This window comes from Phaethon aethereus (assembly GCF_964289735.1).
Source record: "Phaethon aethereus genome assembly, chromosome: 3".
NCBI lineage: Eukaryota > Metazoa > Chordata > Aves > Phaethontiformes > Phaethontidae > Phaethon > Phaethon aethereus.
This window is the reverse complement of record NC_138576.1, coordinates 94,065,402-94,084,210: the sequence shown is the minus strand read 5'-3', so window position 1 is coordinate 94,084,210 and position 18,809 is coordinate 94,065,402. Positions and strand designations below refer to the sequence as shown.

The following is an 18,809-nucleotide window of genomic DNA, read 5'->3' as shown; positions in this document are numbered from 1 at the left end:
GCCCAAAATAAGCAGGGAAGCTAAACATAAGCATAGAGCTTGCACTATACATGAAGATGATGCCATTCCCTAAGCTTAGGTTTACACTTTTCTATCCATCATCCACACACATTTTAAACTAATCTAGCCTGTATTCCTGAGGGCTTCTGGAAAAGAGAACAGATTTTCATGAATGATACCTCTGTCACAAGCTTATGATTTGAGATAATTCTTACTGGTTCAGAAGGCAAAGAAGTCATGAAGGATTGGTATAAAAGAGCTCAACTGTGCTGAAAGAGGCTCAGCAGTAGCAGCAGTATGAGGCACACATGGTACTGCTATAAAACGAAGTTCTTCCTGGGTAAAGCACTCACAGACACTGAAAGTATTGTTTCGAATCCACATATTTTTCCCCATGCGTGCCTGGGTTTCTATGCCAATATTTTATATAACTGAAGGAAGTACTGAATATTCCCACTGGTAGACTGAAATTCTGGCTGACCCTGTGCTGGTGCACAAAGGCCACCCCAAGCCACATCACCTCTTTGTTCCTCTGTCCAGACTCCTGCCTCTGCCCCATCTCCACAGTTTTGGAGCACTAACAGTACTTGAGTTGTGCATTGCCACCAGGGTTTCATGGGTTTTCCAATGCCAGGGAAAAGGAAGGATTACATCTTCAAAATCTCTCTGCGAACGCAGTAGAAGGAATTTATTCAGCTCCCTGTAAAGTGGGGTAGAGAGCCCAGTCTGGCAACTGGTCTCAGGGCAACCGCAGAGGGTTCTGGCTGAGGGACCACAATGTTTCCCGGGACTCCCACTCCTGCGTGACCCATCTGCAGATCCCTGTCACGAGCTGCTAGTTAAAACCACAATACAGGCATAAATAAAGGAGTGTCACATGATTGACTATGAAATCGATAGGTGCTTTGCCTGAGTTAATAGCTAATGACTCTGGGATTCAGCTCAAAAGACTGCATTTCACATACCACAATAGCAGAAGTGAATGGATACACTGTTTAACTTTCTGTAAACTATTCAACAGGCACAGACCTTGGGATTGTTGCTTCTTTTTTTTTCCTATAGCCGCGACAAACAAGAGTCAGAAACCTCAAACTTAATAAACCGTATTACTGAAACAATTAACAAACATACTTAATTAGCTTACTGAGCAGCTGAATGACAGGTTGTTACAAATGAAGGGTATTATCCCATGTAGCACTGGCTCACTAACAGGCATTGTCTCATAAGCAGAGGAGAGAAACTTAAATACTTCCAGACTTTCTAAAAGAACTGGTAAAGAATTTGTTTTGGCTTAAGCAGAACATTCTTCATAGGCAAGTAAAAATTATCCAGCTTTCTTCTATTTGAGTAATTAAAACAATGTTTGGTGTTTTTGGTATCTGATACATCTTTAATCTTCTGATATTTCAGAGTATTGATCTTGCAAAGAATCTATTGCGAATGAAGCATTAATCCTGGAAATGAATCCACACCGATTTCTGACAGTCTATTTGTTTAAAAACTTCAGAAGCCAAACCATGAGCTTCAAGGAATTCCAGACAGTTATTTTATTTTATGAGATGGTATTTTTAAGACTATTCTAAAGAAAAAAGGTTTTAAAAGTGCTCTAAGGGAAAAAGTACCAGTATGAAGCACAGAATTTTACTTGTATCATTTTTCCTGCCTAAAGAACATAAATAGGGAAGTTCATTTCATACAGCTGTCAAAAAATGAAAATACCTGAAATTTACCTCTATAGGAAATATTTTGTTAAATCTCAAGTTCAACAAGGATATTTATACAGTTGAATGAATAACTTCAACTGTCATATTACTACTGTCATCACCTCCAGACTACATACACTACGATCATAGCGCATACAATGGTACCGATACATTAGCTTGTGCATTAAGAGCTATCAACACATTTTGCTGCTCAGGTATCTAACTCAAAAATTTTGATGCCTTTGTTTAATATTTTGCATTGTGAAAAACTCATCAGTCATCTAAGGCTGGTTCTTAAAAACTTTATGTTTATTATCAAAGTTAAGTACCTGATCAATGTATGCCCTTGTCTGAATCAAATTAAGTAAATGCTTAATGATTTGCAGTCAGAATCTTTATCATGATACGATGTTGACAGTTTCTGACCTTTTCCAGCTGCCAACTATCACTTAGCTTATTTTGTATTCTACCAAGTCTGACTGCAGAGAGAAGGGTCTTGCTTAAACCAAAACAAACGTTTTTTTCTTGTAAAAGACACTGCTGAAACACAGTATTAAATAAACTATTTCCATAGAAATTTATCCCACTAAAGATGCTGATCAACTAACGTTTATCAGACATACTTGTTTTTTATGAGAACTAAGCAGCATTTGAAACACATTTGAACGCATACATGAGAATTTTGATCACAATGAAAAAAGGAGAGCCCTCAAAATTTTCAATAAAGTCTTTATTAGTGTTCACCATTAATGTTATTTAACTTAATTTATTAAAAAAATCCTATATACTTCTATTGTCTGCTATAAGTGGTACATTTTGTTGTTCTTTAATATGATTTTCTCAAGTATTATTATAATACACCAAATTTCACTTCACAGTATCAGAACAACTCTAATTCAGGCATCCTTCTCAACAGAGCTGTAACAAGCGTGGATCTTTTCTGCAACACTTTTCAAAGTACTTTGCAAGGGAAGCGCAAAGCATCATTCAGCAAACAACTGACAAGCAAGGAGTGGAACATAACCCCCAAAACACTGCAACCTGGAACTGACCTGGATTTAAAACACTCCAACAAGAAGGGGGGACGAGAAGACAGTATTTTTAAAATTCTTTCAGCGATCATCTTAGAGAGCAGTTCAGCTCCTCTCAGCAGTTACACCAGCACAACTGAAGGACAGTGAGAAGGAATGAACAAGCATGGGCAGACATGACTTTACAGCCAGCTACTCTTCTGGACGTTTTCGCATATGTTGCCTTCAGCCAGGTAAGCAACTTCAATCTCTGTCTCTCTTTAGAATAACAACCCCTTTTTATTTTGTTTTTAAAGTATAGATTCTGAGATCACCAGAAGTCTCCTTCGGTAAAACTGATACTCAAAAATATCTGCTGAAGAGAACAGCATTACTTGTGAATCTAGACAGAAGGAGCCTGCTTTAGAGAAATTTGGAAATACCAGCTTTTCTAATTTCTTGCTGCTTTGCAAAAAATGCCTCTCTATATACAGTTAAGCAAAAAGACACCAAATCAATTTTGAGAAAAAAAAAATTTTTAGCCAAAATACTGAAATGCAATAACCACAGGAAACCACATGAATACATTTAGCAGACACTTCTAAGCAATCTTAAGGGGGGGGGGGAGGGGGGAAGTGCCGCTTAATTATCTTTATATGAATTTTGACAGATAGTAGGCATCTGCATTATTCTCTCAATTTAAATGCAAAGTAATCATATGCAAAATTAACAGGACTCAAGATTACCAGCACAATCTTTACTAGGTGCAGTACTGATACTGTAGAAGTACTCTGGGAAATAACAAGATATTCTGTGTCATAATAAAGGCATTTTTATTAGAATTAAAATGAAAAGCAGCTGAAGAGGAGGAATTAAAGAAGAGAAACATAATCTTCCCTATTTGCTTGCTTTTTAAATAGGACTTAGAGAATCAGTGGTCTAAGATGACCTTGGATTCAGAAACACATGGCTACATGGCTGTAAAGGACCTTGCAGGACACCATGTCCAGTCTCCAGCTTTTGAAGGCACCGTACCATACAGGGCTCTCCAGAAATTTAGTGTTCTCCATCTTAATTGGGATTTTTGACCTACTGCTTCCATTGTATCTGTTTCCCACTTCAAGTCTCTATTTTCTCAACATCATTTTCTATGTAAGAAGGTGCAAGTTTAGGTGCAGGTTGGTTTCCTGTATTTTTATGACAACAATAAGTTTCTCACCTGCAGCTTAACTGTTAGTTTATGATGGACTCTGAAAAAATCTTTTTGGTACTAGGAGATGAGCCACAACTTTTGTATGCAACATATCATAGTAAGCTATCATGTAACATGGTAAGCTATCCTGGAGCAATCATCGTTAATATCTCCCAGGGGAGAAATATTTGCTAAGTGTTTCACTCAGAGAAAAAAGAGGCAGCCAGGACAAGTGAATTGACTCGGGTAGAAGAGAACCATCCAGAAAACTACTTGCTTCCTATACTACTTTTAAAAATTTAAATATTAATACTGCTCTTACAGTTGCTCTTTCCACTTTATTTCCCAATGCTGAGGACACTTCAGAAAACAATCACAATTAAGCAACATGTACATACATGTGTGTATGTCTTTATGAAAACATACATCTTTATCTATTGTAATTAAACTAGGAAATGTCATTCCTTTAGCCCCCTCTCTCTCCTCCTGTCCTTCTAAGCTTGTAGACTGATATCTTTTACTACCCTTTTCTCATGGTTGCTGCCTTTGGCTATAGTCACTTATGATACTACAGACAACTAAGTGAATAGGAGGTCTAGAAGAATTTCTATGTTGTTAATTAGGAGTGATCAGAGGCCTGAGAATATGACCAGATTCTTCAACTATCTGTACCATAATGTCCAAGCTTCAGCTAAAGGTGGCTCCAGTTGCTAACTTTAACAGTATACGCTCTGTTGGAAATACACTGCAGAAAATACGCCCTGGCTGTCTTGCGATTTGAGCATAGCAACTATCCAGTTGTTTTTGCAGGACTACTGTTTTTGAATGAGATACATTAGAGAAATGTAACTAAGGTGGGTTGAGGAAGAATGTGTTGGGAGATGAAAAATATTCCACAGAAGGTTGTGAAAAAACCAAATCATTAAATCAGAGGACCTGTAATTGAAGACCAGCTGAAATTCAAGGAAGAAGGAAAGAACAAGAGATGGAGAGAAACATAAAATGCTAGTGCTTACACACACAAAACCACAGTGGAGATTCTGATGCTGTTTTTATCCTGTGCTTTCAGCCTGGATCAAAAGTAAGTTCAGCAATGTCTTTTCTTTATTAACTTGGTTGATTTGCCTACAAAAGGCCACACACATACCCTTCTATCAACCTGCTCTATAGACAGTAAAGTCACCTTTGATCCCAGGATATTTAATAAAACATTTCTGAAGCCAAATACACAATCCACCCTGCGAAAAAATGTATAAACACTGATAATTATTGAGAAAAGTACGGACATCAAAATTATCCAGCAAAAACTCCAGAAAGGACTTGTAACACACTGCTACTAATAGGGAAAGCTCAGTTTAGCATCTCATCGGAACAAACAGAGAACCCTCCTATTTAGCAAAGCAAATATCAAAGAAACAAAAAACCAAATTCTTCTAGAATATATCTATTTAAGTGTAAAAACCAAATATATTGAGTGTCTTTCCCAGTTAGGTATATTTAACATACAAATAAATAATATGCATTGCCTGACTGCAGGAAATACATATTAACATTTCAGGTTCAAATTTGAAACACAAACATATATATCTCGCAAAGTCTTAAATGAATGCTCTACAAAATGCCATGCTACAACTCCAATTCTAAATTGAACCATTAAATTAAATAACAAAAGGCCCCCAAAATCCTTACTATGCTCATCAGATCTGCCACTGATCAATGAAATTTGTAAAAAACGAGAACATGTATTATTCCAAAATGGGAAGCACTACCCTTTCTTGAGAGCACTGCAAAGACACATTTTTCCAGGGGAATACTGAAAAAAACATTATAAAAATTGGAGACTAAGCATTTATTAGGATCCCAAGTCAGGCATAAGGGCAACGCAAGCATATTTTCCCTTTTCTCTCCATTTAAAAGGAGCACGTTACTGTCTTCTGGTGAGTGATGAGTAAGTTTTCATTTTAAAACCATTGTAATGTGAGGGGCATGCATAGGACACTGAAAGCTTTGGATGTGTCATTCAAAATACCTCACTCATGCATGCGACAGAAAGAACAGACAGGAAACTGAAAAAGCATGAAATAAAAGACCCAGCAACCTCTACCAAGTCTAAGATTGGGGACAGAGTTTTTAACTTCCTTTATATAGGAGAGCAAATAGAAATACAATTAAATAATAAACAACTATTAATTATCATAATTATTTTCAGAATTTTATGATTGCACATTATAACGCCATGTTTGTTAGATCTCTCATTTGTAGGAAATACAGCAAAACGGTTGTTTGACACAGGCCCTGCTTCATTTTGTCATGTAAAATCCATGAACTTTCATTTGAACGTGTGCTCCAATACTTGTCAAAGAACAAATTCAAAGTTTTACTATTCATAAAACAGACAAGCACGAAGAGCTCATCAGTATAAATTAACACCGTGGAGTCCAAATCAAGCATTCAACAGTTAGTGAATACTAGACATTAAAGTTCCAGACACAAACTTAATCCTGCTCTAGAAACACTTTTGGGGCATGATGTCACTTGAATTTACCTCTTCCATTACATTTTTTTGAATGAATTATTTTTAAACACCCTCATGTGATCGCCTAGCATGAGCAGGTTTTGGGATCTTTACTTCCACAGCAATGACTTCTGAAACTAGAGTTAATTATGTCACTAGTAAGAATGCTACAATACTCTACAGAAGCCAGTCACTGAAAGGAAAAGAGAAAAATATTTTACAGGAAAAAAGTCAGTTTTTTGGAGCTGGCAGAGGATGAATGAGACTAAGGGATTGCAACTTCAGTTGGAGGTTCCAGAAGGTAACTGCTATCACTACATTGGGATCTGCCCACCTACATTACCCTCACTCTGTTTCTGCTCGTGCCTGTTCCCCATCCCTGATCCTCTCCAATGTGAGCTCTGTGAGCGAGGTCTCTTCCCCCTTATATTTTTTTTTTGTGTGTGTGCTGCTTGGGAGCCATGAGAAAATTTCCTTGCTGTCAGTTCTAGCACTTGGCATCACAGCATTCACTGACAGCTAGATGAAACACTTGCAAAGGACATTTTGCTCCAGTCCTGCATTTCAGGGATGATGGCTGCTGTCCCTTTGAGGGGAAGGCAGATCATGCTCTGTGCAGGTGAAGTCTTTGGAGAATTTTGCTGCCAACATCTAACAAATGTTTGTGGAATATATTGGAAATAGATACATTCTTAGATGCTTGAAAATTGTCTAACTTTGGGTGCACATTACTGGAAGGACCGAAAGCAGAGTGACTTTTGTGATAAATTTAAGTTTCTACTTCAAAGCATATGAACGATCCAAATCTTCAGTGAAACAGTCATAAATTATTTTTTTAGCCTGAGTAAAACAACATATTCATTCTGTAACATTATACCTGAAAACAAGTGAATGACTTTTCTGAAACCTCCAGTTTCAGCTGAGACATGCATTCAGCTTAAAAAAAATTCTGTTTGAAAAGTTAAATTTCAGCAAGGTGATAGGCAATAAATAACAGGATCTTACTAACTTTTTTACAATCTCTTCACACATGCTTTTTTCCCCTCTCTCTGTATATTTACATATAAATGCAAATATGCAAGAATGATAATGCTGTGTGGATTATGAAAGTGCTTTCAAAAGCTGAAAGAAGATATACAATTTTTAATAGTCATATGTAGAAAGTGATGTGAACATATTATTTTAAACTGAAGTAAGGTTTTAATGCTCTAGTAAACACTGAATTGGCTTTAACGATTTTTCAACCCCATTCAATGGTCACAGTTCAACAGATTCAAAACATTAGCCTACAATACTTTAAAACATATGAAGCTGTTGAATAGGAATTTCAGTGAAAACTGCAACTCCTTGAAAAACACTGGCTGTTGAGATTCATGTGCAAAAAGACTCATTAAACCAAAGGACAGTACAAGTTGTGGAAGACAGTGTAACCTCAGTTGTTCGATCTGGAGAGAGAGAGCTAGGATTTAAGTAATGTTTTTTTATTTGGAGAAATAGCTAATAAATGGAGAAGTTATGACTAGAATAACTAAAATCAGAGTGTCAGGGATCCAAGTGTGAAGAAAGTAAAGACATTATCTTGAAGGAGAAGGAGGTTCAGAAAAATGTTATTTTGTAAAAATTTTACATTCTCAAAATAATTTTCTTTTGGAAAAGAATGTCAAATGTGGCCTTACTCAGTGATTGGTTAATTTTTTTTTCATTCTTTTATAATTTTTTTTTAAAGCTATCTGTCTCAAAAGCCTTAGAAAACATTTCTTACCTGTGTCCCAATAGTCTCCTGGAAGCAGCGCCCAAGCTGAGTTTTAACTGAAACAGGAAACATATGAGGAATGGGTTGTTGATTTGTGTAAGTAGTATGTCCTTTCTGGGTCTTCTGATACGGAAGACCTTGGTAAGAGACCTGTGGATGTACTGGCTGAGGTACTTTCGCTTTTTGTCCTGTTGATGTGCTGTCAATTCTTGAAACTTGATGGATCTGAACTGAGGCTTCAGGGGGATGTTTCACATGGATATTCACTATGTTAGGAGGGAACTTCACTAAAATAATTGAAGGAAAAACAGATAAGAAAAATTGGTAATAAAATATGCCTAAAGATATCTTAGGCACCTCTAAGACATTTCTTTTTTGTACCTTAGTATTTTTACAGAGTGCCTTAAAATGACTGAAATATAAATGAAGCCCAAATTTGGGGGTTAGAGGGAAGGCTGAAAGAACGCACAGAGACTCATTAACAAAGCAAGAAAATGAAAACTCTTCACACAGGAAAGAACAACATTATAGGACTGTAAAAACTGCTACATAAACATGGATGTCCAAATTGGCTGGTGTGACATTAATATTTGTGGTCTTACTGTGTAATAAGAATCCCATTCAAAGTTCCAGAATTTAAACTATACTGGGTTATTTTTGGATATATAGTAGGCTTTATTTTCTCTTTCAGATCCATCATCTTTCTCTGGAAGACAGAAAAAGCTTCAGATTTCATCCCTTCACCTTTATATACCTGCCAAGTCCCGAGTTTGCCCCTGCAAGAGTTGCCAGCATCTCAACTATCTAAAATCACCACTCCCTTCACTGAACTTTGAATTCAGGATTTGGCAGATAAAGAGGGAGGAAATGCTTTTCAGATACTTCCGTTTTTAAATAAGGTTGTAGTTTTAAGTCTGGGTATATAGATTGAGACCCTCCAGTCAACGTAACGTGCACAGAACTGTTTATGCCCCTCAATCCTCTTTACACTGAAACACAAAATGCCCTTTCAACATGTAACTCAAATTATTATTGGGGGGTGCAGGGCAGGGAGGAGAGGTGTGTAAAACATTTTATGGTTTGTAAGCTGCATAACAAAGCTAGCATTTACTGTGTCTGGCTGTGTCTCTCTCGACAGCAAGTATTGCACAGACTACTCAAGGCCAGCCAATCCATGGGATGTAACACCACTTCCAAACATCAAGAACCAACAAATATAATTTGACATACTTTCTCTATAATGCATACTGGATTGTTGAGTCTTCTGAATTGTCTCCTTGCCTCCAGGAGGACAGGTTGTTCTTTAGAACTTGGTTAGGCATTTTCAGTTCTTATTTACAAATTTCAACCTCACAGCTCCACTTCCCAGGAAGTATATTTCATTTATTTTAGCTGTTTTAAAATTATATTATTTTGTAGAAATTGCTTTTGGTTTTTCACATTATTTTAATTTCTCGGGGCACTTTTTCAGTCTTAATTGGTCTCACATAGGAATTCCTTAAAAGAAAAAAATATATTTTTACTCTGCTCTGCATTGTTTCATTTATGAAAATCTTCAACATATTGCAGACAGAAACATCAGGAATAAGGCAGTAGAAAGTCAGCAAAATATGTCTGGGACATAAGTCAGCAGGGACTTAATGGCTCTTCAGATCTTGCCTGTAGCAGAAAATATCCTTCAAGAAAATTTAGGCTACATGAGTTCTGTTACAGGTAAACCCACAAGGAAAAGATTCAGTCTTACAAGGAGAAGCAGTAAGGCCCTTTTTAGGCTATTAGACTGGTTTTGCAGGGCAAGACAAGACAGCATAGTCTGGCTGTAAAAAGAACAAAACTCACCCAACTTACTATCATACATTTTTATGTATGAGGAGAAATCCCTTCAACTAGTTTCTCCATCGGATAAATCTCAAAAATATATCAGCCCTCAAAAGAAACCACTGAATTGGCTCTGCTTTAATATATCAATCCACCTAGGGATGTTCAGATGCTGAAAACATCAAATTTAGGCTGGTTCCTCCCATGTAGTATTATTACCACAATTCTCTCCAGGTCTTGGATCACTGCCTAGATGAGCTGATTAATTTTTGTTTCTGCCAGCCCTTTCAAAATGGATTGTTTTATTCTTTCCTTGAAAGAAATGAAACATTCCTCTCTCCACAATCCAACATCCTCATTTGGGCACGGAAAGAGAAGAAAAGGCATTGTGACTGCTGATGGTTCTGATGAGGACTTGAGGAAAAAAAAATATTCAAAAGGTCAGACTCTTTAGCAATGAGAAACCCATCGTGTTTTAAGACAGCAACTCTCAATCTGAAAAACAACTATGTCTTAAAATGTTGGGAGGTTTTTGGGGGTTTGTTTGTTTTTATGGTCCACCATATTGTCTAGATAATTTGATCTGGAATTAAATAGTCACAGAAATAAATTACTGTTCTGCTAAATGTTTAGGTAATTATATGATCATCTCTCACTCCTCCCCCTCATCCTTTCTTTTTTTTTTTTTTTTAGAGTCAGAAAAGTTCTGCAGAGCTTTAGGAACAAATACTCCAACATGTCAGTGGAAACTATTTCCCAATGGACCGTGCAGCAGTCCCTAGAGAACAAATCCATTAAGATGACGGAGCAGATACTTAAAAGCATTTATAAAATACTGTGTTTCCAGGAGGATACTGTCAACACTTCCTTCACAGCTATACCCCTTTCTGAAAACAGAATTACTACATTAGGTTATATTTATCACAAACATACAAATAGTTTGGCCTCTTTTAGCAAAGTTATTCAGGAACCAGTTGCCAAGAACTGAGCCTCAACATCTTTCCCCCATTTTTTTTTTTTTTAACTCAGAACTAGTGATCTTGGAGAGGTAATTGTAAAATTACCCCTGACAATAAAAACCAATCTGTCAATTCAAACAAACAAAATTCACATTAATTCATACAATATGAAACTGAATTGCAGGGGTCTTTCCATATGGACAGGATTTCACCCAGATAAAATACTACCTAGAGTCACAGGACACACAGGGAACAAATTCAACACTTCACGGTCACCAGAACTTGTTACCTCACAAAAAAGTATTAGGGGAAATGGAAACCTGAAGCTGACTGAACTTTCTTTGGGCAAAATTTGATTAACATCACAGCTTTTCTAGTTTCTGATCCTCTGCCTTCTTCACAGCATTAGCAGTAGGAAATCCTTACCACTTTTTTCTACAATATTGTTACATGACCTGGAAAGAATGTTCTATTTAACTGAATCATATCATGGCCTATCTAGATTAAAAAGTTACCCACAAAATTAACTTATAGGACTCTACCAAATAATATAATGAAGATTAACACTCATTATATTTTTAGTTTTACATTAGACTTAAATTTTGTTATGTTGAAAGCATTGTCTCTTCCCTCCACTAGTAACCATGGAATCATGTGCAAATTTCTATCTAGGTATACTGCAATTTATGGACTCTGCTCAGCCACATTCATTCTCTTTTTGAGCAAGTCTACATTCCTGGAAGAAGCCCCCTGCATTACCCTTTGACTCTGCAATCTGCACTAAATTCCACCATAAAGCTAAGTACTTACAAACTCTTTTCAATAGCACTGTCATTTCTTATTATTTCAGTGATTGAGCAAAATACTTTCCAGTCATTCTGCTGAGCTCCCAATTGTGGTGTCAAGCTTCAAACTATGTAGACAGACCACTATTGTTACTGGTTAGATACCCAGAATTAGTTAATAAAATCAACTCCAAAGAAAAAAAAAAATCTATCAAGAAAAACGTTACCTTTTACACCTTGCTGTCCAGACATTGTCAGTGGTAATGTATGAGTAGAGTGGATAATTTGTGATCCTACAGCCTTGTTCACCTGTTGTGTGTGATGGTACAGTTTTGGAGTATTGGCAGTCTGCACCGGGATCTGACAAAGTTTACCAGTGTAATTAGGAGGGCACTGGCATTTATCTCTAGAACTGCACTGGCCTCCATTCATGCATGGAAGATGGCAAATAACTGAAATGAAAACAGAAAAAAAAATTTTGTTAATTACTTCAGCTTATCTGACCACATATCATAAAGAAGTTGAGGAAAAAAGGAATAGGGTTGGAGCTCTTTGTTCTTCCGAAATCTGAGGAACGACTATCCATCCAACATGCGCTTTTAATTGCCTTGTGGCAGAACCACTTCCCTTCCCCTCCTTGCGATGTCTGCCTGGCTTGCACCTTCCTTCCATCACAAACCCTCCTTTTGGCCTCTGCCTGGTTTGCATCTTCTCTCCATGACAAACAAGGCAAGCACTTTCTTCCCTTAGAAATCCTAACTATTTTATTTCATTATACTATTAAGCAAGATGCTAAATTAATATGGTGCCTGGCTGCACCTCTTATTCACACTTCAGTACAGGTATTCTTATTTAGTCAGCTTCCCATTTCTGAAAATCCTGGACCACCTATGCTTCCCTGGAAGACTGGGAAAAACTCACCAGAGGAGATAAATTTTCCATTTTCACTGTAAGCCTCGGTTGTTCTCTGGAAAACCATGTCTCACTGAGTATCTAGATTTTTGCTCAGTATCTCTCTCTCAGATAAAAAAGCTAATTTGTATACCCAACCCATGAAGATTATAAAAATACTGGGAGATGCTACTCAAATTATTTCAGAGACAAATTCCAAAGTATTAAAATATTTTAACTCCAATATAAAGACAAGGGTAATTACTTCTGTGTCAGCCAGTACTTGCACATTTACAACAATTATCAGATAAAACATGAAAAACAACAACATAAATGAAAAATATCTCTTAACTCAGAGATACAAACAGTAATAGGCATGGTTCAGCATTTTCTAAAAATACGATGTGGGACTTTACAATCAACCATAAACTATCTGAGCTGTCAGCATTTTCAAGAACTAAATGATGTTAAAAAAACAGGAAAAATACCGTAAGTTTTTGTTTGAGACAAACTAAGGTAATTTTTTCAGAAATCAGAGGTTTGTGTAGAAATAGCATACAGTATCCATTTGTCAGCTTTAAGATAAGATTCTGACTGTAAAAATAAATAAATAAAAATCTAGACTTTACAGTAACTATGGCATTTGGCTGGATTGCTATTGCTTGCTCTATATTGAATTACAACAAAAATGAGAAATTGTACATAACGGAAGGTAATTAGGAACCTAGTGCTTTATTATTCCAAGTGCCGTAACCTCTGGACAACCACAGCCTATTGCTATTATTAATATCATAAAATGTCAGTATTGGAAAAGGAACCTGTGTGTTGTGTGTCGCAAGAAGACAAAGTAGGACATCCAGCAGCCCAAGGAGTTCCAACCCAGCTGCGTCATCCACTTGGCCCAGGCAGAGTGCTCAAGAAACGGCCTGGCTCGTCACACAGCACCCTCAGGTTGTATTGACAGGGTGTGGAACGGCAATGACTGATGGCCAGATAGGTCCACATAGAAATGTAAACAGCCGGAATTGGTTTTCCACTCTGTTCTGCAAATCTATATTTAATATTTTTCTCATCTTATCTCATATTTTCATTTCATATAAACTGACTAAAAGTACTTCAGCCTGGAGCACTGAGCTAAAAGGCCTAGTTGACTTCAGAAGGCTACCCATGCCAGCACAGGACTCAATTTTTTGTGTCCCAACGCTGTTGGGACTTTATCTGAGTGTATAAAAGATATCCTTACAGAACAGCTGTTACTTCAGGGCAAAATGAAGGGGTTTTGACCCCAGCAGTAATGAAAGCATGACAGCTATCTCTCTCTGGCACCATTTCTCCCTGAGCACCCACAAATGAGCAAGTTCACTGTAATGGCGACAACACACAAAGAATTTTAGGTACTCATAACGATCTCCCTGAGCAAGGTTGAAAGCTAAGTCAGTTTTCCTACAAAAGTAACATGGCACAATGAAACAGTGTAAAGCAACACTAAGGGGGCAGCAATTTGGTGTTTGAAAGCAGTACTGTGAAACAAGGGCAAACAGAAAGTCTCACTGAGGAATTCCTTGAGTGCAAGAAGCCTATCCCATAGATTTTCTCCCTCCCCTCTCCGGCCTCAAGGCAACAAGGTAACACGGAAAATCCAGCTTTTAAGCAATATACACAGTATTTCCACCAAAATAAATTAATTTCCTCTGAGCTCCTGTTCCTATAAAGCTGTTGGTGTCTGGCAGGCCCTGTCACGCAGGTATCTCTGCATTACAGGGTGCTCTTCAGGCTTTCCTCTCCTGCAGGAGCCCGCTGGGTAACGAACGGGCACATGAAAAGCTTTGCTTTCAAGCAAATGCAAGTTTGTGCTAAAAATACTGTGAAGGAAGATACCGATAGAAAAGAGTTCGTTCATGTCCCTTTTCATAACTGTTTGCTGTGGATATTCAGACAAATAACTTGTGCAAATAAGTGCAAACAAATGCCACTGAAAGTCTAGCATGAGGTAAATAATGAAGAATGTTTAATTTCTCAGTTTTCACAAATAAAAATTCCAAGTTGCCTACATTATCATGTGGTGCAAATCACTCAGTCAACTGATATGTACAGATATATTGATTTACATCTCTTGAAGGTCTGGCCTAATCTATAAGGAATTCTAAGAATATAAAATTTTGTAATTAAAAATTCCAAATTTGGAAATATACAACTATAAGTTATACTCAGCCATATAAAAACAAATAGGATGTGATCGCCAGGCTAAACTAAAAACTGAATCATCTTAAATGGCAATTAGGAAAACTTAACAAAAAAGGAAGACTGAAACACATTGAAATAAAATATCTGATAATTTTAAGTAGGTATAATAAACACACACACTACTTGCAATGTTTCCTCAGGTAGTTTATGGACAGGAGAAAGGGCTACATTTGATGACGACATCAGTTTTGTAAATCACAGGCACACAACTTCACCGGAGCTGGAATTACACACAGACCATTTGAGAAAAGTGAGCTGAAGTGGGGTAAGCCTCGGAAAAGGTAGAGGAAGGAAAGTCCACTTTTCCTCACTCTGGGAATCTCATGTTAACAAAGTCCAAAAAGCCCTGAGGAAAGGACCACTTAAGATAGAAACAGGATATAAAGCCAGGGTATGTTTGAGCAGCTCAACTTTTGATGAAAGTTTTTTGCTTTGTTTTGTTTTGTCATTGAGGTTAAAGAACTTAAACAGAATGGCTGAACGCTGTCAGAGGCATAGGAGACATTCCCGACAAAAACCAGACCCACGTGCTGGGAGACACCATTAGAAGATACTGGGTTTGCACTTATGTTCACAACCGGCATTCAGACAAAGGGCACACTGGAGCCTAATTCTCACTGGGCTGTTGCCATTTCCTCTGAAAAGGAAAAAAAAAGGAAATAAAAATATCCATTATGGTGTGAAAACCTCTAGCTGCTCTGAGACTGATAAAAATGTGGAGATAGGTCTACACAAGATGACAAGAAATTTCAGTTCACACGTGGGTATCTTACAAACAAAAGAAAGAAAGTATTAATGGACCTAAGAAAGGCAACAAATTCTTCACTCAGATCTGCTGTAAACAAAGTCTCTCAACTGTCTCTTAAGGATCAGCCCAACATGTGATTGAACAAATTTAACAACTTCTTAATATAAATGAATATCCATCATTTAGAAATGTACAGACAGGTTCCAGAAATTACAAACACTTTAAGTATTCTTCTCATCCTTGGGCAATTAATTGGTAATAACAAGCTTTGATTTCTCTGACATTCGAAGGCCTTCATTCCCCCGAGCCTGGCACAGCTTGGTGGGTATCACCATTAAAAATGAGCCAAGCAGAGAAGGTGCATCAAGATGCCCCCACAGGGCATCTCCAAAAGGCTCTTGAATGCAGAGAAAAAGATGACCATTTGCAACATGAATCCTGCTGCCACGGCTATGGGTTGGAAACACAAGAACAGGGCATGAAATCATCAACAAAGATGCTAGGAGACCACTGATACACAGTTTGTCCATGTAATTACATCATCTAAGTTGTTTTCAAGATACTCAAACAACCTTGAACAGCTCCAGATAAACTAATTTAATCAAGTCTGAATGTTTTCATTTAATCAAAATAATGTGTACCAAAACAAATTCCAAGCACCTAAATCCTCCTAATCCTTAAAAAATAGCCCACGCTTACCCAAACAAGCCCTCAGGATGGATGGATGGAAACTCCCTTCCTGTAACCAGTGCTGAAGAAAATGAAGATGGGTTTTGAAATGTTCCTCATCTGACTCTCCAAATTCCTCTTCTTTTACACCTCAGGGAACATGTGAGTTTCTGTCTCACTTTCCCTCACCACTCTTTGCCTTTTCAACTTACACGCTGTCAACTATTCAAGTGTAAGCACTATTCAATTACATCAACAGGCTCTCCAAGGAAAACCTTAAACTGCTCATTAGATTACAGTATTTCCACTGGATGCATCACAAATCAGCAGATTAATTTTTTCTCTGAGTACTATACAGTTATCCAGCGTTATTACATGCCCCACAGCTGTTCGGGCATCTTTCATCCCTGCTGTTACTAAGCACAGAGAGAGTGCGGGGACTAGCATGCGGTTCTACCAAACACAGTTTTTCACAGGAAAGGAGATGGCATTCACTGAGGGAAAGCACTGCCACATGCACCATTCTTGTAACGTAGTGCCTTTAAACACCATCCATTTTAGGTAAAAGTTGAAAGCCAGAGGCGCTACACATAGATCTGCGCAATCACTCCAACTTATTTCTACTTTCTAATTGCAGAAACTCTATCAGTAACTTGCAAAAGGCACCGAGGCATGAGCTACAGTAATGGTTTTATCCTCCAGTTTTGACTCTTCCCTATTCCTCTCATTTATTTGTTTTTGCCACATCTTTCTTGTTGTCCATCAATTTTCTAACTACTTCATCCTAAACAGTTTTCTCTTCAGATTCCTAGTTGTAAAGTGTTATGTAAAGGAGTTGCAAGGTAAGTAATCAAATAATTAATTTATACTTTTAAAACAAGATTAGGATAATCTTCATATTACAAACTTGTGCTTTGGGAAGCAGAAGGAAAAAAGGGCCTTGGTTTAATAGTATAACACCTCTACGTTCACCTCTGAATTTATCCTAATGTTTGTATTTTGACAACTTTTTAAGAGAAACATTCTATGGCAACAATCAAACACAATTTTTACAAATAAATCTCATGGAGAGCTCCAGCAGCAGATGCAAAGTGTTCTTTTCTGCTCACCACTGAAAACAGGAAAGTGATGCCCTTCTCATGGGAATAGCCGAGTTACCACCCACAAATCCCTTGTTACGTACCACTGCTATTCACTGATCCAAAGAGTGAGGACAGCACCAGGTTTGGTTCCACACATAAGCAATCCTGTAGAAATGGCTACTCTCTGCTACTGCTGAGACACCATTCAGGGTATGTGACAAATGGCAGTACTGCCTGGGGGATGAGCCTCCCCGACACAGCACGTTTTAATGAAATCTCTAGTATTCAAGAAGGGAAAAAATGTTTTGAGGCTCTCCTCCGATTTTCTTTGTTGAATGCAATCTTATGCAGAAACAATGGCTTAAGTACAAGGCAAGAACTCAGGTAGATTAATTCCCTGTAATATGCATAATAACATGCATTTTGAAAGATCTTTGTAAAAGTAACTGTATTGCTGGAAAATCAGTACAGGAAAGGTGGGTACAACAACAGTGCACTATTTCTCAGTCAGGTACATACAAAAGATACAAAGTAAAAAGTATGATGAAAGAGCTGTCATTAGAAATCTCTCTAGTAAATAAACTAGTAATAAACCAAATGAAATTAAGTAGTTCTAAATTAGCCTACACGAACATACATTCCCCCGAAATGGCATGAATTTAAACATGTAATATTTTTGCAACAAATAACTGTAAATTAGTAGGAATGACAGTCAATAGAACAGTAGAGGTAAGGGACAGACTCCAAAGAACATCTTTACTTCAAAGTATGTTTCTGTATTATTGAAGGCTGTTTTTTTCAGACTTGATGAATACCATTTGTGAATAAGAACACAAAAATCTAGTTTGTTTATATACTCCCAGGATCTTGTTTCTCCTTATTCTGTGCTTCTGTAGTTGTAACCATGATCAACATAACATATTGAAAGCTGTTATGCACATTCCTTTGCATATGAACTCCCAAGTCCCGATCTTGTGAAAAAATGCAGAAGTCACTTCAGCGGATGCATTAACATTCACATTTGTGAACAACTAAATGTTCAGAAGTGGAAAAAACCTACTTTATGCCATTCAAGGTGGTACATTGCATTATGCCAAACTTCTCACCAGAAAATGATACAAAGGAATTACATCAAATTTTGTCCCTTATACTGCTCATCAGTAGATGTGTAAATACTGTAACAAGGATATTATCAAACAATTTTTTACCCTGAATGCTGCAATACATTAATAGAAATCATCCTAAAAGGCTGAATATGATACTGAAGGCACTTCAGATGTTTTCTCTGGAACGAAGTAAGATCTGCAACACTGCAGGGAAAAATTTCAAAGAGGAACCTACCTCAGACCTAGTGGTATAAGAAAAAATATGCAGCTACTAAACTGGATTATCAGCTATTGTGAATTAACATGGTCACTGACTTTGTTAGAATTTGTCTTA

At 37.3% G+C, this 18,809-nt stretch overlaps 1 protein-coding gene across 1 annotated transcript in view; it reads right to left on the bottom strand.

The window, feature by feature from the left end:
- The window catches only part of LTBP1 (latent transforming growth factor beta binding protein 1), a gene marked incomplete at both ends in the record, with an annotated part of 200,233 nt that overhangs the window by 98,617 nt on the left and 82,807 nt on the right, over positions 1–18,809 (bottom strand). Inside the window, 2 exons of the mRNA XM_081997791.1 lie at positions 8,183–8,460; positions 11,963–12,187. Of these exons, the coding sequence (XP_081853917.1) occupies positions 8,183–8,460; positions 11,963–12,187 (503 nt within the window). The remainder of the gene's footprint in view (positions 1–8,182; positions 8,461–11,962; positions 12,188–18,809) is intronic.